Source organism: Thunnus maccoyii, chromosome 3, assembly GCF_910596095.1.
Source record: "Thunnus maccoyii chromosome 3, fThuMac1.1, whole genome shotgun sequence".
NCBI lineage: Eukaryota > Metazoa > Chordata > Actinopteri > Scombriformes > Scombridae > Thunnus > Thunnus maccoyii.
The window spans coordinates 31,991,370-32,013,763 of NC_056535.1; the positions used below are offsets into that span (position 1 = coordinate 31,991,370).

The 22,394-nt window shown below is 40.2% G+C and overlaps 1 protein-coding gene across 1 annotated transcript in view; it reads right to left on the minus strand.

Moving 5' to 3' along the window:
• ptprt (protein tyrosine phosphatase receptor type T) overlaps window positions 1–22,394 on the minus strand; it is a 289,634-nt gene that overhangs the window by 41,305 nt on the left and 225,935 nt on the right. The window contains exons 21-23 of the mRNA XM_042406727.1: window positions 20,276–20,368; window positions 18,844–18,953; window positions 13,491–13,578 (exon numbers count right to left, since the gene is read on the minus strand). Of these exons, the coding sequence (XP_042262661.1) occupies window positions 13,491–13,578; window positions 18,844–18,953; window positions 20,276–20,368 (291 nt within the window). The remainder of the gene's footprint in view (window positions 1–13,490; window positions 13,579–18,843; window positions 18,954–20,275; window positions 20,369–22,394) is intronic.

The window sequence follows — 22,394 nt, forward strand, 5'->3', positions numbered from 1 at the left end:
ACTGCAGATCTGGACACAGGCCACAGGTTTGAAGAGGCTGACAGTGTGTGTGTGTATGTATGTGTGTGTGTGTGTGTACCTTAGTCTGTGTGTGAGTGAGTGAGTGAGTGAGAGAAAGAAAATTAAAGATTTCTTTTAATTAGTGTACGGTATGTGAGCACATGTGTGAGCGAAGAATACAGCAAGTTTAAGAAAGATTTTGGTGTCAAACGTAAACCAACCACAACATCATGACTACACTGTATGGGATGCATTCATTCCAACTCACTTAAGCCTGATGTTACAAACTTATCCTTAATTAAAATCTAACTGTAAAGTAAAACTAATTCCAATATCATACCAAGGCTCAAATGATCTGCGGTTGCAAGATCTCCAGCGGCCAGATTGAGATCTAGATTCAGATATACTTGAATCATGTGTGTGTATGTTCCACCCTGTCTCCTATATCTAGATCTGATATATAAATACAGATATATAGAGCAGATACAGTATGTGCACACTGGCTCATGTTGGCGTCTGCAGTACTGGAGTAACAACAGAGTCATCAGAAGCTGTGGTGTCCAAGGGCGAGGGGTCATGAACCCATTACTCATTAATGAGCTCCACTCCTGAGTCTCCTTCTCCTCATGACCTTGCAACTCCCTCCTCCTCCTCTCTGCTTTTAGTTTGGTTTCATTTTCTCCCTCTCTCTCTCTCTCAGTATCTTTTTCTCTCTCCTCTTCTCTACCAAGTCTTGTCATTACCCCAGCAGCCACTGTAAAAGTTTTGTTGAGGAGAACTTGTTAACTTGAGAGGTCCAGAAAAGGCCAAACAAAATAGACTTCTGTGTTTTTATCTTGGAGAGATTCACAGGGGCAGCCGAATGCAGCAGAAAGCTGTAATTTGGAGACATCAGATCAGATTGTATGTACTGAGAGCCTACACACAGCCGCTGCACACAAATAAAATGAGCAGGAGCCACCAGTGCCTAATGACTGTATTCGTACCACAACAGCAAAACAGGAACAGCTGTTTTTGGTTTCTCTTAAAGATCAAAGGTCATGAGGAGGTTTTCTATTACTCATCACCAAAAATAAGACCCACATAATATTCTGTTTGAGGGCAGAAGATAATCGATGGAGTCATTATGTTCCAGTTTCGTGAATATACTGCTTTTTTTATTGCTTTTATAAGGCCAGTATCTTCCCAAGATTGTTCTCACATGATGAGGCAAAAAGACATTTAAGAAGTGCTTAGGTTATATAATACTGAAATCCTCCACTGAAAACAGTACTAATGAAATTCTTCTACTGAGCATGGGCCAACTTGAATCATATTTGGAAATTTAAATGATCTATGACCTTTGCTGAACTATGAATTATAGACTATATTTCTTTTCCTACAAATCTCTGCCTCAGCTTTCTCAACTTTCTCTTTTTTTTTTCTTCTCCCCAACAATACTGGGGATTGGATTTTTATTTTTATTTCTACAAAAGAACATGACATTTCCCTGTGGGGATATGCAAGAAAGAACTTTTACTTCTTTGACGTGTTTTTTTCAGCTTCTAAAATTTGACCAAGACCTTAAACTAACCCTAAGTAAAAATATTTTTACCACACATAATTGAATCATAATGTTATTCCATTGCTTATATGATAAAAACAGAGCTAGTGATGTAAAAAATGATAAAATACCAAGTTAAAATAAAAAAAAATATGGCTATATTTAATAGCAGTATGACAAAGACTTTATGATTTGCAAACAGGAGTTGCAGCTGAAATGTAATGTGACTGAAATCCGGGTGGATAAGGTTTTAGTTTCACAAGAGAAGGCCAGAAAGCCAGAAATCTCAGCACTGGTTCAAATAACTGCTGAGTCTTTGAGATTGAACAAAAACCGCATCAATCTCCTTATGCATTTTATACATTTTATATGCCATTGTCTTTCCAACTGCCTGGAAAGAGCAAGGAAGTGTAACAGAGCTTGCTGTTGGAGAAAGAATATAATGCTTCAATATGCCCATTAGGTCTTGTTTGACTATGTTGGGGAGAGACTAGAATAGATAATACAGTAGCATAGAGTGGTACCAATACAGATAAGATGTATGATGGGAGATTTATGATACTAAAATACTGTATTTCATCCTCTCCTTGATTCTTCTGTTTCCTGTGATGGAGATTAAAATATCATCAGCATACAGTGATCTGGGAGAGTGGTTCCCAACTGGTGGGAGTTCAATCTGAGCGGGTCGCAAACATTTGGATCAACTTATTAAAAAACTTATTTAAGATACTTTGATTTACTTTGAAGTAAAGGAGTAACCTATGGAAGTGAAGGAGTAACCTATGGATGTTGGCTTTGTGAGTCATGTGACTCTCACCTTGCACATCCATTGACTGACTGTCTTTCCAGAGAAGTTTGCTCCACAACAGGCTGAACAAAACTGACAGAGAATATATCCAGCTTGGTTTTACTAACACTGAATACAAAGAAGAAGAAAAAATAAATGCAATACAACTTTAAGCCTCATCTGTACTAAGGTTATTTTAGTTTTCATTCTGTGAAGGGCTTGTAGCGGTTAGCAATGTCTCCTCACGACAAAAATGTCCTTGAATCCACTAAAATGTGGAATCGATGTGTGGAAATACACTGAATGAGTGTTAAGTTGGTCAACATGTGGACCGTGACCTGATATCTAAGGGAAAATCTAGACCCTGAGGCTGGACCAGTTGGGAACTACTGATCTAAGATATGAAGCACATTCTTGTTGCCTTCATGGTTTGTCACTCAAGTGTTTATTGAGGCATTAGCTAGATACTCAGGTTTGAAGTGATACTTGAATTTCAAAAAAGCACAAGTACTCACTCTTTCACATACAGAAACATATGGAACAGGGGTTTAAAAACACAATCTAGCACCTTAACATGACAAGCTGCTCGTTAACTGCACTGCTGAATACAGGTATAACTCGGTTAAATGTCCACATAAACAGATGGAGCCGGTACTTTAAAGAGGGGAGAAAAAAAAGCTCAGAGTAGCAATTTGAAACTGCTGAACAAGATTTTTTTACTCCTCTGTGCTCTCCTTCCCTCTCATCTCCTCTCTTCTCCACCTCCTTCTGCTCTTCTTGCCTCCTTTTTCAGTAGCCAGTAAGCAGGGATTGTGTCTGTCACAGATATACTTAATCAGTTAACTCCCTGTGGAGCTCAACTCACTCACGGCATACACTCCGCTGTCAGCCCGGCTCAAGGCATTAGGGAATTTAATAGCATGTGTGATGGAGTGTAAGTGTGTGTGTGTGAGAGACTGAATAGCGTGTAAGTGTGTTAAAGTGTGTCTTTCTTTACTTCCCTGTATGCTCGTATGTTCTGGAACATCTTGAGGTTGTGTGTTGAAAAGCGTGTGTGTGTGCATTTTTGAAAGCGATGTGTGTGTTCCAGCGTCAGCATTTAAGCTTACAGATGCATGTGTGTGTGTGTGTGTGTGTGTGTGTGTGGTGCCCCTGTGTCAGTGTGTTGGCATACCTGTGTGTGTGTGTGTGTGTGTGTGTGTGTGTGTGTGTGTGTGTGTGTGTTGGAGGGTATTATAGTGTGTAATAGCCTATTAAGACCAGAGCTCCCTGCAGCTGATGTGTCAAACAACTCAGAATGTTGTCAACTTACACACACACACACGCACACACACACGCAATGCACACACACAAACGTACACCTCAAGATGCTGTTTCCAGCTGTTTGAAGGCTGTCAGGAGCAAAAGAGAGAGAGAGAGATGAAAGAGAGGGAGAAGGAGAGAGAGGGAGAGGGAAGGTATTACAGCTCTCTTTTCACTTTTAAGTAGCACACTGGGACTAAATTAGTCTATCGTAACACTAAACTCTAGTGGGTTTCACTGAGGACACAGAAATATGGAAAAAAAAAAGATTCTGGCATCAATTTTACTATGATATTGTTATTAACCCTTTAGACACTGGTGGTATATAGTGATGCTACAATTAGTGCTTAAAGAAGCATTTACTTACTTATTCTCAAAACACCAAAATAAATTGACGACTGCAAGTTCATTTAACTTTAAAGAACAGAACCTGGTCTTTATTATGGTATAAACATATGGCAATGTGATTTATACCTATATGTCAAATAGCATTTAGTTTTGTTTATAACCATGAGATTTGGCAACTATCATAAAAACAGATCACAGCCATTTGCGCTTAGTTTTAATGTCTATATATGTAAACTTATTTTACTTAATATTATGACTAATATTCATAAAGTGCCATCAAACTCTTGCAAATATAGTTTCCATAATGTCATTACACATGTCGACTATCCAGATGTGCTCTGTGCATCTCTTTGCCCTCCATCAAGTCATGTTAGGTCAGTTTAATTTGTTTTTTTAGAACAAATTTCCCAAGTTTTCCTCAGATGACTTTACAATCTGTACAACATCCTCTATCATTAAACTCTCCATCTACTTCTCACGAGCATGCATGCGCTCTCTCCTGCATCCACAGTTTGATAAGACACTGACATATCTTCAGTGTTATGACAGTGAGTTGATGCACAGATACACCTGCTCTTCATCCTCAGTCCCTACTTTCCTTTAACATCACACCTGCAACAAATAAGAGTCATCTTGAAGTCCACAAAGCAGACAGACAGGTATATGAAGGGTCAAAACGTACTTCACCCCCTGTCTGTATGTCCAATATTATAGCTTCAGAGCTGATACAGCTGCTTAGCTCCCTCCATATTAACTAAAAAGTAAGGAATAAAGTAAAGGACAGTTTTTTTTTCCTGTCTGAAACACTTCAGTGCCTAATGAGCTTGCGATCACAAGAAGATATATCTTGTTAGCCCTTCTTACAGCAAATCATCTTTTTTTTTTCCCACTGACCAACTGACACCCTCTTCTCATTAGTATCCCGTCTCCGATTGTCCGAGGAACATCTTCTCCTCAGTCTAATGGCACTAAGTGTTTCCCTGCAGAAGGCCGTTCACAAGCCAGACTGAGGAGGAAAAGTTATCTGCATATAAGTGGTGGTATGATAGCAGACAGCGACTCATTAGGTTTATGAGAAGTGAATTAGTTGAGTTGAGCTCTGCTGCTTAATCCTGCAACTCATTTTCCTGGTAAAAATTCTGACATGTGAAATGAAACCGTCGTGGTAGCCCGATGATCCACTCAGCAGCCTTTTAGGACAATTACCCCAGGAGTTTAGGAGAAAGGTAGGTGGTCTGACAGAGATCTAGTCAATTTGGATGGATCAAGCAAAAGAAAGCCGGTATCGTATAAACGTCTAGACAGCGACGCATCTCATTAATTCGGATTAATTCATCAACAATCAATTATCACACACTGTTAATGATCACAGCTCATCATTACCAGCTATCAACAGATATTGAATAGTCGACCCCCTGAAGTTTTAGAAGGATGAAATATGATAACTTACAATCCTCCGCCTTCTAATTAAAAATACAATCATAATTAAAACTTCATCATCTCCCTTCACCACTGGATGCTTTTCTTTTTTGGGGGGGGGGGGGTAAACAGAGATTGTTATAAAATCAGCATCAAAATCCAACATGTATTGTCATCACTGTGTCTTTGAAGCTCTCGAGTGCTTCTGAAGAGGAACAATGATTAACAGCAATCACTGTCAACAGTATCAATAATAACGCCGCTGCATTAAAACAGCCTCATTATCACCATTATCTGTGTGCTTCCCCCCCTGCTAGGAACTGCAACAGAAACCATTTCATCATGTGGAGGTGGTGGTGGTGGTGGTGGTGGGGGAGGGGGGTAATCAGTCTTTCCTTGAGAATCCTTTTCTTCCTGTTTGTCTCTTGATGCTTTATGTTTTTGCTCTGTCACTCTTTAACAAACGGTATTTCTATTCAAAGCAGAGGAATCGATGTGGGAGAGGAAAACTGATGCGAGGGACGTTGTTCAGGCTAGGCGTTTCCAATTTTGTGACAACGATTTGGGGAAGCTCTTTCCTCTTTCAACATGACAACGCCCCTTTTCACAAAGCCAAGCTCATAAAGAAAAGTTTGATGTGAAAGAACGTCACCGTGACCTCAACATTATCCAACACCTTTGGGATGAACTGGAACGCTGTGAGCTGGAGCGTATCGCCCAACATCAGCGGCCAACCTCACTAATGCTACTGTAGCTGAATTTGAGCAAATCCATGTAGTGGAGCCTGTTGGAGTCAACAGTTACATGGGGCGCAATGTTTTGTGTGTCCACAACATCTGTTTCAGGATATATTCTTCATTTTTTTTTAATATCTATATGTAGCAACACAGAATTTTCAAAAAAACAAACAAAAAAAACAGACAAATTCCTCTTTCTGTGGGTCTGCAGGTGGAATAATGTTGCAACAGCGCTGCAAGCAATACAGCACAAACTACACTGCTGTGATCTGTACAAGCCTGAGTGTGTAGAGAGTGTCTATGCATGTGTGTGTGTGTGTGTGGACTGCAGGTTCTTATTCATTCAGGTTGTATGTGCTACCGTGTGCGTACACATATGTATAACTGTTTGTGTGTGAGACAGCTCGGGGTATGTATTCTTTTGTTCAGAGGAATTTCGTCCTTTTGTTGTACCAGGCTGTCGGCCAGCTCGCCAGCAGCTAAAAAAAAATCGGCGCTTGTCCTCCCAAGAAAAAAACAACACTATAGTTCGTAAATTCAGTTGCCGAAAACAACCTATGATTAGGAGACCGCTGTTCGCTTCAAGTTTCAACCGCTGTTCACTCTCCGTTTCCAACCAGTGTCACGTTCGCTCCGATGGGTCGTTCTGGAGTGCATGGTACAAAACGACCTATGTGGTCTTTTTCATTATATGTATATTGGGGCATAGACTCGTGAAAGACTTGGTCATACATTTTGAGAATTGGCGCCAGAGAAGGGGAGTCAAACTATGTACAGCTGCATATGAAGCTAACACACACACACACAACTGTGCTTGCTTTCCAAACCTTTCTTGCTTTGTTTGTTTCATACACAAACCTGCACACACTCCCAGGAACAAGATGCCCTCACCCTCTCACTCACTTTCTCTCTCTCTCTCTCTCTCTCTCTCTCTCTCTCTCACACACACGCAACACAGAACACATAACCTTCGCTGTAATGAGAAGCAACACGATGCAGGAGGGGATACTGATTATGCCAGCGATACTTGGAGGTGTAACACCGGGTGAAGGGTGTGTGTGCATAATAACAGTGCCTGGCAAAGACTGACAGCCTGTGTAATGATTCTCATTCACCTGAACACCAGTATACATTAGTGAATGGAAAGAGGGGCTTTGGGGTGTGTTTGTGTGTGTGTGAGGGAGAGAGAGATAGAGAAAGAGAGAGAGAAAGAAAGGGAATCATGACAGAACAAAGGCACAGAACAATAAGTAGTAAGGGGAGGTCAAAGGAGCGAGGGGGGGAAAAAGATAAAAAGAACAGGAGAAGGAAGGGAGGCAGGGCAGAGAGATACAGTTGATGCAAGAAAACATAGTGAATAAATTAAGTTCAGAAAGGAAATAGGAGAGAGGGGAGAGATCAAGAGAGCGGAGGAATGACAGATGGGGAATAAGGGGGAAAAGAAAAATGAGAAAGGGGGAGACAAAGAGACAGAAAAGATAACAGAGAGAGCGAGAAGAAGAGGAGAGCGAGAGCACACGTTGGTATGAAGCAGACATGAAGCAGATTTTCACCTCGACTGCGGAAGTATTTAAAGGCCCTGAAGAAACAAATTTCCCAGTCAGCTTCTCATTATGTAGTAGTTTTTTTCCCCTCACATGACAGATTTCTGTATTTGTGTTTTGAGTTTTTTCTTACTGGTTTGAAGTGTCCAGGGCTCAGCTGGAAAAAGTCCAATAAATTTCATTAACCAGTCAGGATAGAGCAACGTTAGGATTACCTGCTTATGTTCCCACACTACTGTCAGTAAAATGTGATTAAACCACACAAACACTGGTTTATAGAGGCTTTAAGTGTAAATAAGTACAACCAATGCACTGACATTCACTATAGCTGTTCACTTGCTAGCAAGTCACACACTTACCCAGTGTGATGTGACTTTTTTGTGAAAACTCAAACTCTAGTTGATCTCAAATCTTTAAAACCAGAAGATTTTTTTTCCCATTTTTCCACTTGTCTCTCTACAATAATGAAGCAAAGTCATATAACTATGGGGTCAGCAAGAAGTTTCTCTCAAACAGAAACATTTTCAGTTGAGTCCAATTGTGCAGCCAAGAGTTAACTGTATACATCATTTTAACTCTATAATGCTGCTTCATTTATGAAAGTAAACGTAATGACAGGCAGAAACTATGAAGAATGAGAAGGAAACAGGGCAGAGATTAGATAGATAGATAGCTAGATAGATAGCTAGATAGATAGCTAGATAGATAGATAGATAGATAGATAGATAGATAGATAGACCATTATTATTTAAGTTATGTATAAGGTGCAGTACATGAGAACTGAGGGATTATGTGAGTTTGAGTTTCCACATTGTTTTTTTGGCAGAAGCTTAGAGGGAATCTAAATTCTCCAGAGCTGAATGACTAAAAGACATTAAGAATGATAGACCGCTTGTCTGAGAGAAATATTACATTCAATAAAAAAAAAACCCTTTGATTTTTTCTGAGGTTTATTGTGCAGTTTTCCCAGTGATGAAAAAAAAAGCAGAAATCAATAAGCAAATCAATGATCATTACAAATGCGTAGGTTATACAGACTGGTTCCTGAATGTAATATTAGATAAACACCTTGCCATGTTTTTTCTCTCTACTGAGCTCCAGAGAAAGGTAAACTAAGTGCTGACTTCATCTGAATCACGACGAAAGAGTGTCAAGTGTCAGCGATAGCTCACAGTAAAATAATTCACATCTTTGTCTAGTTGAGGCGCATCTGAAGACCTTTTTCATGTGAATTGTTTTACTTTTTTAAGAGTGGAATCAACAGACACAACACTTTCTACTGTCTCCACATAAGTTAACCATCAACCCACCATGAGCTGTTGGCTTCTTCTCAGCAGTCAGGAAACATATGAGGAAGACTTTTTACAAAATAAAACTACCAACTGACTACACTCGTTTACCACACTGGAACCTTAATGGAACCTTAAGTAATGGACTGCACTTACAGAGCACCTTTCTAGTCTTCCAACTGCTCAAAGCGCTTTATGCTGCATGCCAACATTCACCATTCACACACACACATTCATAAACTGGCGCCAATCTGCTGATTAGGAGGAGTATCTAATGCATTCACACACACACGCACCGATGGCACAGCCTTTGGGAGCAATTTCAGGTACAGTATCTTGCCCAAGGACATGTTGACATGTGGACTGGAGGAGCTGGGAACCCACCCGCCAATCTCCCGATTGGTGGACGACTCGCTCTACCTCTTAGCCACAGCTGCCAACAGCTAGTTTACATCCCAACATAAGCTAACTAATAGAATAACATACAAAAAACATGCATTAGTATGTGTGTAAGAGTGCACATGAAGATCAGTTTAAAGCATAAATACACATAAAAACAAGCACATGACAGCACACACTGAAACACACCACCTCTTCTTCACCTTAGCTCTCCTTGACAACACACAGACCTACACACACACACACACACACACACACACACAGTGCATTACACACACATACCCTCTCTCTCTTTGCAGATATGTAAATGCTTGCCAATAAATCTGTTTATTTTGAAGGCATGCTTCTGTTGAATTATAAATGACCATATGGGAGGGTTGTTCTATGAACTGAGGGCTGAGGAGTAGAAGAAAAAAAAAAAGGAGAAGAAGTAGTGAAGAGGAGGAAAGGGAGGAGGAAATAGAAGCAGACAGATGCCTGTAATGAGGAAACACTTCTGCGCTTTGCCTCAACCCATAAACTGTCAGAGGTAATCAGAAAAGATGAATGAATGGAGAAGGAGAGGAGAGGGAGAGGAGAGGAGAGGAGAGGAGAGGAGAGAGTGAAAGGGAGAAGTGTGGTAGTAAAAGGTAAGAAAAGAAAGTGAAGGTGAATTTTTTAAGCAAGGGAGAGGAGGTAAAGAGAGATGACACAACAAGAGAAAAGGAGAGGGAGGTAATGGATGGCAGAGTAGAAACGATGAGAGGGTGGAGAGCAGATGGAGTAAAAGAAAAGCAGGAAAGTGAGAAAAGAGGGCGAATATAGAATAAAAATGTAAATTACAAGAGGGAAAAGAGATGGAAAAGGGTTGGGAAGAGACAAAAGATGAGATGAAATGAGGGGGAGAGGGGGGAAGAAAAGCAAAAGTGCAGAAAGGGAAGCAAACATGATGAGAGGAGAAAAGAAAGTTGAGAGTGGAAGTGGGGAGATGGGAGAGGAGGGGAAGCACTGAGAAGATGGGAGGACAGGAGGCTGGTAGATTAACATTTATTCAGTGTGCTAAAGGGATTTCAAACATGGCATCAATCGTTTGTGTTTGGCAGATGGCCGGAGAAAGAGTGTGTTAACACTTCAACTCGAATCAGCCCCTTTTCCAAACTAAGCCTGGAGAGGGGAGGAAGAGACGTGGTGTAAAAGAGGAAGAAGAGGAAAGGAAAAAAGAAAGAGGAGTGTGACAGAACAGCCACAGGAAAGTCAAACGTCCTCACAAGGATAGAAAGATTATCACGGCTGCCTCTGAGGGGATTTTTATGGTTCGAACTCAAGTGTAGGTTTAAATCTCGTGCAGAGCAGGGCTACAAATTTAGCATCCCTCGTTGCGATCTGCCGAGGCTCAACGAGCATTTGCTTGGGTTAGAGGTGCTGTCACTGGATAGAGAGGAAAATGACTCTCCAGATGACCGGATCAGGCTTTAACCAGTAAGCATAGATGTCATTTATCTCTTCGTCAGCGAGGCTTAACATGAACCCTTCCTGCTGCCACTTTATGGGTGTCATCGTTCTTTTTTTTCTGGTATTTATACTGCAAGATACATTTTTTCAAATACCATGATAAAAGAGTTTATCCACATGATCCACTTGTTTCCTAAATCTCATTTTAATCAACCAATCAACCAATCAATCTGTAAACAGTCACGAGTGTCAGTGTCAGTCAAAACCATGCTGGCTGTTCAGAAAACATCTAACTTCTTCCTACTGTAACTCTTCAGTTTGAGGTAGGATATAAGCCATCAAGCTCCACAATCATGCTTAATTTTGGTCAATGGCTAATGTTTTAACAGTTGTCCATGATTTTCACCAACACTCAAGACTTTTTACAGATTGGTCTAGACTGCATCCGTTTGCTGGATCAAATTGATTCACAGTGGACATTACATAAAGTAAGATTCAGGCTTAGGATTCAGGAATACAGGTGGTATTTGAAAATGTATCTTGCAATATCTATCCATATTCTGCACAGTTTACAGATAAAGTAATCCGATGTGAATGTCTGCTTTAGGCTAATCCAGTCTCACATTATACTACATACTGTCATATCACCTGCCAGATGTTTTTTCTGCCTCTGGTAGAAGTCATCCCTCCAACATAACCGCTACTAATGAGGAGATGATGATTGGGGTTTAGCGCTAAGATAATATAGTTATCAAAGGTCTCACATGAGTTTTACAATGTATTGAGAGACAATTTGTTCTGAGACTGTTGCTCTCGAGCTCCCAAACAGAAGGCAAATCCCTTGTTTCTAAAGGGGAATTAAAGTTCAACCTGACAGAAGAAAAAAAAAGACAAACCTTTTACCCATATTTTAAAGTTTTAGCCGCAGCCAGTCAGTCTGCCTGTCTCGCTACGTCCCCTTGTTCTAATAAAGACAGCGCACAAAGTCATTTCCCTGGGGGCCTTTTAAAACATTTTCCCAAGAAAATGGCCTTTGTACAATCACAGCAAGCAAGATGGACAGTTTCCATTACCAGGCTCTTGTAATTAAAGGATTTGTACTAATAGCAAATTTATCATAATTCCTGTTGGTTATCAAGTCCTTGACAGGCTATTTCATTTCAGCGCAATGTTTCATTTGAAAGCCTTCAGGTTAGTGCAGTGTCTTTGCCTTGACATCTAAACCCTTGTAATGAGTGTGTACACGCACATGGAGCTGTGCATGCAAACACACACACACACATGAATTGTAAAATGTAAGCACACAAGCAGAATATTCTACATTACACTGGTCATGTATATACATATGGGTCTAATGGCAGACTTGCAAATATGCCAGCACACACACACACCTAAAGAACATACAATCAGACAGACATCATTAGTGCAGACAACACTTGACATATTACACAGCATCGTATTCACATGTTAATTCACACTCTAATGGCCAAACACACACACACACACACACACACACTCCTGCTACATTCACAGTATGTGGTTCACTCTGCAAATCATTACAGCAGCCTATGCTCCAAAATGAAGCTTCATTTTGACAAAAGTCTCTCTGAATAAAATAGAGGCTGCAGGCTTTGATCATCAGGCAGGATTGAAATAAAATCCCTCTGCAAACTGAAAGTATTTTTTTTTTCAATGGTAGTTTCCTGTATCAGACTTACAGAAGTTTAGGAAATGAGTTCAGAATTATAGTCTGGAAAAGGATGGCTCTTATTAAATATGGCTGTTAATATGTTTTGTCCTTTGATTTAATTGGACTCACTGTCAGAGGTAGTGAGGATGTCAAATGTTCATGTCAAATGTTGTCATCTCATAAATATGTTATAGCTAGTGTGTTTATTTTGAGTGATTTGTCTACCAAAACCAAGTTCTACCAGCAGCTGGCTCTCAGCAAGTGGTCATGTCCAACGGTGCAACACACCAAGAGCTGGAGGAAGTCAGTGACTTGATGGAGGACACTTCAGCAGGATGGATGGTTGCCAACACAGAGGTTTGGACCACAATCTAAAGGAAGGTCTCTTCACCCAGTACACCTGGTGCCGCAGCATCTTTTATCAAACCGATGGATGGATCTGTTCTAATACATGGTGCCAAGACGAAACTTGAGTCTCTGAACCAATAATAACATGATACTTTTTCAATATACATCTTTATCTAAATAAAATAAGCTAATACTTACAAACCTAATATTTGGAATGTATCAGAATGTAACTGTTGGTTCTTAACAGTTTTTTATAGTTGACATTCAAGAAATATATAATATCAAGGTTTCGTAACATTGAATTGATATTATTTTACCAAATCGCTAACCAGTGAAAGCCAGCCATTAAAGATGAAACATACCAAACCAAACCAATTAAAGATTCAGTTTGACTGGACAATTAATGGAAAAACACTTGTGTTGGTTAAGGTGTATATATGTGATGCCCAGCTGAAGCGGTTCAGCCCAAACCAAAATAATCAATCCAAACCAAACCAGACCAACAGGAACTAAAATAAATGACTCATAATAAACCACACCGAATCAAACCAAACTGAACTAAAGTTCTAACTCAACCAAAGTCAATGAATACCACAATCAGTCAGCAAAAAATTACTGCAGGAGCAGTCTATCTATTTCATTGCAGTACTCACAAGCGATGATGTTGCCATAGCGATTCTTGTTGCGATTCTCGTCTTTCTTGGCCGTTTCCCAGGGTGCCGTCTGTCCCTCCGCTAGGGCCTGAACATTCACATGTACACATGCATACACACACACACACACAAAAACACACAAACACACACACACAGATAAAAATATTTTCATATTGAGGTATGAACACACAGAAATATGCATGCACATATGGCCGGATGCCCAGAGCTTGTACACTGACACATGGGCAGGCAGGAGTTGAAACAGTTATATGAATATTAATGAAAAGATAATCAACTGATCAACAGTTTGCAACAGACCATACTCTTTACCATTTGGAGCACTGAGGGCATTATGACTGAAAAATAACACAACTCAACCCAAGAGTTTTTAGAAGATTACAAGCAGGTCACTTATGATTCAACGTTCAAAACTAAAACAAACAAATACAAATCTAGCTGTTTCTAAGTTTAGTTCATTATCTAAAATACACATACAAAATGATTTAGATGAACAGCTTTATCTTTCATAACTTATATTTGTCATTCTTATAATCCAGTGCTTCTACTTTATACAAGTGTTAGCTTTTAGTGAACAATTGTTTAGCAGAATGTGGACAGCAACACTTACAGTGTGGGACTTCAAATGCAAAAGTTTTCAGAAACAGGTCAGCCTGAAGGTGACACTTAAATATAATTTAAGTATTCAAAACATATTTGCTGGAAGGATTAAATGTTGATAAAGCAGAATATTGAACTTAATTTTTCACAGTAGCAGTGACGTTAGTCTATTCATGTGAAAGCGATACCAAGAGCAGCTTGCAAAGTGCAAGGTCCACTCCTCCTCTGCAGACACTGAATAACTAACTCTCCACTTTATTTTAATTTCCCTGGCTTTATTTTTCTTTTGCTGAAAAGTCAAAAAAAAAAAAAAAGTACATAAAAGCAGGGCTGCTTATTAGTCAACTTGGATGTCCAAAAATGTTGAACACAGCAAAGAAGTTATGGCTAGGAATCATCTAATGGCAGAAATCCCAGCACTATGCATCTCGATCAGTTGAGTTTATCCTTTGGCCAGGTAACCGTCCACCAGATTTCAGCCAAATGTGGGATACTTTGCTAACTAACAGACCAACAGGCAGGGGTGAAAACATAACCCTGTTTCAACTTTACTGGCAGAGGTAATACGCTTGAATTCCTGCACTGAATTAAAAAAGCAGCAAGCAGCAGCAACGAGCAACTTGACAATAGATGGAATAAAATATATTCCTGGATGTCTGAAATGAAAAAGTGCAGGTAAACACTACAGGAGCAGAGAAGAGACAAAAAAAAAGTTTAGGTCCATTGTTGTGTTGGGTTGGTCTGAAAGAGAAAATTTTCTGTTAGTCCTTTGTTGAAGGAGAGAAGACAGATTGTCTATCCTCCCTGCTGTGATGCTGGCCTGTGTGACAAGCCTTACCAACGTAGCAAGGACAAAATGTGCATGTGTGTGTGTGTGCATGTATGTGCTATAGACAAGCGTGTGTGTTCGTTTGAGTGTATGAGTGAGTGCTATAATTTGGCGTACACACACCACAGTACATGTTCATGTCCCATATGTGGACATAATAAAAATACGTGTGTGTAAGATTAGTCTCAAGCTTGTGCTAAGCAACCAAACCCCAACTCTCAAAGGTTGCCATATGGACACTGAACTATTTTTGAACATTATAACACACTGGAAGAGGTCACACACCACACACACACACACACACACACACACACACACACACACACACATACACACAGAGAGAGAGTCTTCCTATAGGGACAAGTGAACAGTCCTTTTTGAGTCCATTAAGGGCTTAAGATGACCAGACAACAGCTTTCACTTTCAGACAGTGATATGACCTACATACACACACACATACACACACACATACACACACACACTACTATACGAATGCACTGTGACAGAAAAAGACACCTAAACTTATCGCTCAGTCAAGCAGAAAATTGATTATTTTAAAGTGGCATATGGGCCTGAGAGTGTGTGTGTGCATGTGTGTGTGGGTGTGTGTACTGTATGTATGAATTTTCTCTGTATCATGTTAATGGTGCACACAGTAATTGACTCAAAACTAGGTGTTTTTTTGGACATACCGGGTAGGATGATTCTGTAGGAGGGTTATGTGTGTATGCGTGGATGTGTACGTGTGTGTGTGTGTGTGTGTGTGCATTTGCATATAAGGTGTGGGTTGGTTGCCCTTTTTCAACCTGAAAAAAAAACAAGACAGTCTTAATCAAACTCCTCTCATCTAAATTCTGTCGATTTTTGGGATTATTAATGTTCTTTATAAAACAGAGCGGGGTGGGTGGAGAGAGAAACACACACACACACACACACAACCTGTGTGTCGTGCCAGTGAGTGGGTACTTCAGTTTATCCTGTCTTCAATTAAATGGTTAAAACTGTGCAGAAAGAAGACACGTGTACAGCATTTCCAACTAGATATATAATTTTCTTCAGGTTCATCTGATAAAAAATTAAGTTCAGTCAGGAAAACCAGATTTGGTCAAGGTCAGCCGCATTTCATTAAAGGTTAGAATAGTTAACTTGACCAACTGGTCGGTCTCCAAGCAATGCAGAATACTTAGTTAAAAGGAAAAAGGGGGGTAATCCCAGTGGGGAGCCACATGCTGAGTGTGGTGTGGCTGCTGTCGGTGTTAGTGGGGTTAATGGACTTCAACACTCGAGGTCACATCACACACAGACGGGGGACAAGGAGACACCATATGGGGTGTGGTAGTACACACACGTGCACACGCATCCAAAATGCTCATGAACGTGGCACCATCACTTCACCACACCACACAATCAATCAACAGAGATAGAGTAAATATATGTATTGTTTGTATAATGTGTGTTTATGAATATATGTATCCTGCCCAGTTTATGTCTTTATCCATTAGCTGTTAGTGACAGGTGGCAGCTACAAGCACTACTAATAAAACTCTATTCTCTGTGTGTCTCTCTGCCTCCTTCACACACACACACACACACACACACACACACACACACACACACACTCTGGGGAATAAATCACATTTGCTCTCCCCTGAAACGTATCAGTGGGTATAAACCAAAATGACAGGAAGCAAATGAAAATATAACGTACGGCATCACAGAGGGACAATTTTCACCACGCATGCAGAGTACGTAATAGAAAATATTCATTCTTGTGAGAGTGGGTGGGAGAGGATAGAGAGAGAGAGAAAGAAACAGACTCTCCCTTGCGTCTTTTTCAAAGGTTCATTTTCAGCAACAGAGACAAAGGGAATGAAAGAAAGATAAAGTGAAGGAAGGTTAGGTAGAAGAAGAGTTAGGTAGAGGGATAAATGAATGGAAGAGATGGATTTGAAAGGAAAATGAGCCCATGCTACAGTGACCGTGACAAATTATAATTATAAAAATGTCTGTATGTGATAAACTGTGGTCTAAACAAACAGTCAGCAAAGGCAGAGAGAGGAAGACAAAGGAAGCATCTTCTATATAAAAAAAGGAGAGGGGAGTGGGAAATAGTAATAAGGAAGACTGGAAAAGACGGAGAGATGGGATGGGATGAACTGAAAAGGAAAGAGAAATCTGAGGAGGGTTGAATCAAGGGCAACTGGACTTTGTTGTAGTTACTTGAAGATGTTTAGCCTCTCATCTAAGGGGCTTCTTCAATTCTAACTGACTAAAGGTCATTGACCCCACTTGGTTCGTTAGTGCTCCTGGCTGTTGTAAAGACAGTCGTTAGAGTTGTTGGAGTCACCTGGGATGAAAAGACAGTGTTGTAGGTGGGCGATAAGAGGTGTCGTTGACCTCCTCCCCTTCTTGAGAGACGGTTTTCTACTTTGACGTAGATAGTTTCCTTCAATCTTCTTTTCAAACCATCTGTCCTCGCTATCCAAAATATGCATGTTGTTGTCGAATAGGGAGGACAGATGGTTTTGAAAGATGAGTGAAGGAAGCTATCTACATCAAAGTAGAGAAATCATCCCTCAACAGAGACGGAGGTCTACGACACCACTTATCGCCCACCTACAACGCTGTCTTTTCATCCTTTCCCGAGAAGATTTAACAACATCTGGCCTCATGTGACAGCTCCGACTGTTGGCCTCAGGTGACTCCAACAACTCTAACGACTGTCAGTTACAACAGCCAGGAGCGCTAACAAACCAAGTGGTGTCAGTGACCTTTATAATGACCCCATAGAGGTTAAATACTTGGGACTCCCAATCAGTCAGTTAGAACTGAAGAAGCCCCTTGGATGAGAGGCGAAAAAAAGTATCTACAACCAAATCCAGTTGTCCTTGATTCAACCCTCCTTGGATAACCTTGACCTGGATGACTGACAGTCTTCACAGACAGAGAGAGAGAGATAGAGAGAGAGAGAGAAAGTCATGATGTAGACAAAATAAATAGGAGTAAAAGAAGAAGAGACACCGGGGAGAACAAAAAGTTTTACAGTCTTCCTGTTTGTTTTTCTCATCATCATTATTGATGAGGTAAAGAGTTTAATAATTGATAAGAATCGTCCTTCCTCATTAAAACCAAATCCAATACCATAATCTCTCTCTCTCTCTCTCACTCCCAAACACACACACACACACACACACAAACACACACACACTGCACTACAGGGAAACATCAACCAGGAAAGAGAGGAAATACAGGTGCTGTGTTCACAAAATAAAGGGATCCTATTACCAAAGTATACTGCCGGAGATTTAACTTTAAGATCATTTATCAAATTTTACACTAAAAACTGATCATCTTCGCCCCAGGAAAGACTTATTATTCAAAACATTACTCTATGTAAATTTAAAAAAAAAAAGAAGTTAAATATCTGATGCAAATTACTAATTTGTGACACATCAGATCATTTTTTGCAAAAAGAGCATCCAATCTCTTAACAGTTGAGACAGTTTCAGATTTCCCCCTGTTTACTTACATTATTGTTAGATACATTTCCAGTCAAAAATGCCTTTGATTCTTTGAAACTTTGCCTCATGGGGGCAGCTGGAGCATATCCCATGTTGCACTTAACAAGAGGCAAGGATACACCCAAGGCATGGCGCCATGTTTTTATTATATATATATAAAAAAAACCTCTCTCTGACACTGTTTTACCAGCAGTTTCATTTATACATTCTGGGGTTACAGGAACATTTTATTATACCTATTATCTGGGTGCTGCAGACCTTTGACCTTCTTCCTAATAGCTGCTTGTAATATTGTCAGTCTAAAGATTGATGTCCATTTTACTGTTGTTCTCATTATAAGCCTCTTTGTATGTTTGTGTTTGTGTGTGTGTGTGTGTCTTTTCACCTCATATTCCTCCTTGAAGCCGTAGCCCTGTCCACATTTCATCTGGGTGATGTGTTGGAGGAGGTCGGCGACTCGGATAGCCGGCTGAAACTGGCCTGCCTGGAACTGACCTGCAGGAATAGAAACATTTATACAGAGAGAGAGAGAGAGAGAGAGAGAGAGAGATGAGCAGGAACAGATGGATAGATACAGTAATTATGTGGGAGGACGAGTAGGTGGAAGGATGGATGGAAGGATCTTTAAAATCGTTATACACGATTACAGTTTTAAGCTAAATATCCTTCTAAACAACTCAACTAACTAAAAAAGCATAGTCTACATAGTCTTTTTACTTCTATGTCACAAGCCAATAAGCTAAGTAAAAGTGTGAATTATCTTCTAACAATACAATGTATTCAATAAAATAGTCACATAAGCACCTTCTTTACTATGTAAATGATTTTCTGATATTCTGGATAACTAACACGCTTAATAAGTCTGATCTGCACTAATGAATCTGGCAACAAACCTACTAACTACTATAAGTGTGTCACTCACATACTTTTGCATATATCACATGACAGCTGTACACATTAAATTAGTTAATCAACTGACTAGCAAAATACTGTAAATGTGTGAGAACTCTGGTCAATAACTTAGCTCTGGCACCAAAAAATGAGCAGCTTTCATCATTGTGCAGTGTGCTGATGTTGTACTTCTGCAGCCTAAAATATTCAAGTTATCACTTTGCAAATGATATGTTGCTGCTTTTTAATTAGTGTCATGACAACTACTTGAATGCATGTCAGAAACACACAGTTCAACACATTCTTCATACTCTTTGTTTCATTCTACCCAGTCTCTACGCTGTACAGAACGGATGATTAAAGGTTTTTCAGCTGCTTACGCTATTTATTAAATCTGTCACAGCTTCACATACGTGGCATAATGAACACTCTAGCCAACTGTTCTTCACGAGTGGGTCGCTCTAAAAGGTCCGTGTGGAAACAAGCACCACATAAACAATACTAACAGTCCTGCCCCTACTTACACCTGAGGTCAACTGCTTTGAACTGGGAATTAGTGTAAGTTTTCCATACAATGACAAAACTTCAGCACCATGTTTGGGGGTCTTAAGTCTGAAGCCCAGTTATAACTAACTAACTGAATGGACTGACCCACTGGCTACCTCATTAACTAGCCAACTAACTAACTGAGACACTGACTGACTGACTGACTGACTGACTGACTGAATGACTGGCTGTCTAACTGACTAACTAGCTATTAACTAACTGACTGACTTTCAAACTTCCTAACTAGCTAGCTGAGGGATAGCCTGACTAACTAAACGACTGATTGATAGAATAACTAACTAGCCACCTAGTAGGCTGACTGACTAACTAGCCAAATAACAATGTGACTCACTAACTATACTTAAGTTCTGTGCACATACCGCTCTGATATGAGAGCTCCACAGACTCACAGCCTCCATAGGGAAAACTCTGCAGGGTCAGAGAGGGCTGGGCGAGCGATGGCTGGCTACTGTCTGTTAATGGAGAGAGAAAAACACAGAGAGAGAGAGAGAGAGAGAGAGAGAGAGAGAGAGAGAGAGAGAGAGAGAGATGTTACCATGACAACAGACCTCCCCTCTATGACAAAAAAGAAATCCCCCCCACACACACACACACACTCAGTTCATGTATGTACTGCTCATACACTGCAAACTCTGCAAACACATGCTCTTGGTTAGAGAGGGATCAGTCGCCGATGACAACCGATGAGTTAAATGAGTCACTTAACACCCTGAGCCCTGATTGGTGGGCATGACGTTAGCACACTTAATTGGAATATCTCTCCACAAATTAAGGAGCAGACAGATTGATTGGATGAGTGTATGGGCTAAATTAGTCAGGACAGATGGAGGGATAGATGGAGGGTTCGGGGACAGAGGGGATGCTGAGGGGATGTCACATGTCAAGAGCTGCGCCACAAGAAAAAAAAAGGTTTGAGGAGGTTTTAGTAGAGGAAGATTGTAAAAGTAGGTGACAGCAATACATATATCCGTTCTGTGTGGAGGGAAGAAGAGGAGGGAGCAAAGGGCCACTTTTTGTAACCCAGCCAAGTAAAACTGAACTTTTTCTTTTGGATGCTTTCATGCTAAAATGTTAAAAGACAGGAGTGAGAATAAGAGCAAAAAAGCACAAACGAGGGGATTAACTTTTAATTTGATATTATTAGACAGATGAGAAATATCAAATAGTTCATGTTTTAATCTTCTCATTGTGGTTTTAATAAATAAAATGACATTTTGCTCAGAGCTTTGGCAATATGGCTTCTGACAGCAGCCAGCCGTGCAGACTCATTGAAGTGAGAATGCGTGTGTGTATGTGTGTATCTCAGAAGTAAAGGTGCTGTAATATAAAACCGCGTCTAAAACTATGTTTTCTTAATGGAGCTATTTGCATGTTAATGACGGCTGTGCTTTCATTAGTGGCCCAAAGTGGCTCCATAAGCCAATCTAAACACTGGCTTCCCTAAACGAATGAAGAATGAGTCAGCCACATGGGTCACTCTGAAGCTCCAACTGGTGTGTGTGTGTGTGTGTGTGTGAGTGTGTGTGTGTGTGTGTGGTTGAGAAAAAGGAAAAGAAATAGATCAAAGCTTCAAACAAAGAACAGCTGACAAGTCTAGCAAAAGAGTGTGAGCAAAGAGGAGACGAGGCGATACGACCATCAAGAATGTTTCCTTGATATTATGATTTAAAAATGGCGTCATATTTACCACGAATCATGACACTTGTTCCTCGTTGAGTTCATGTTGTTTCTCTAAAGTCATGCTACATTTTACACACACTGAAAAAAGTACTTGCTTGTAAACTGTTGTTTCCTAACTTCCCAAAAGCATTTTTCAAACTCACTGACATTTTCAAACATATTCTATGAATACCAGTAGAGACACTGCGCCTCATCTTGCCTTTCTGGCCTTTTCTGTTCACTTTTTCCCTCCCTTTTCATCCTCTCATCCCTTTTTTCATTGTTTTTTTTTTTCTTTTGTAGCTTGTTCTCTACTTTCTTCTCTGTATCTTAGTTTAGTCGAGTTGGTTACAGGTTGCAGACTGTATCACTACCTCCACACCCTTATTACATACTTTTGCACACAGAAACAACATTATATTACAGAAGGAGAACACACAGAATCATGCAAACATACAACAAACACACACACACACAAAAAAATCAGAAAGCACAGGCCACAGCGGTCGCACGTACAACCATCACAGGAAATGTGGCACACACAAGCACTTCCTTTGTCACGGAGACTTTGAAAAACTCCTTAAGGCTCCTAGTAGCTGCCTCCAAGGTTGAAGGTGTGTGTTTAAATGCAAATGTGTATGTTCATATACACATGGGAGTGTGTGTTAGTGTGTGTGTGTGTGGCTGTTAAGCTCATCAAGGTCAAATATGCATTAAGCCAGGCATGAAATGGAGTCATAGCGGCAGCTCCACAACACTGACTATGATGAAGACATCTCAATGCTAATGGGGAGATTTATTGACCCCACAGTCGCAAGG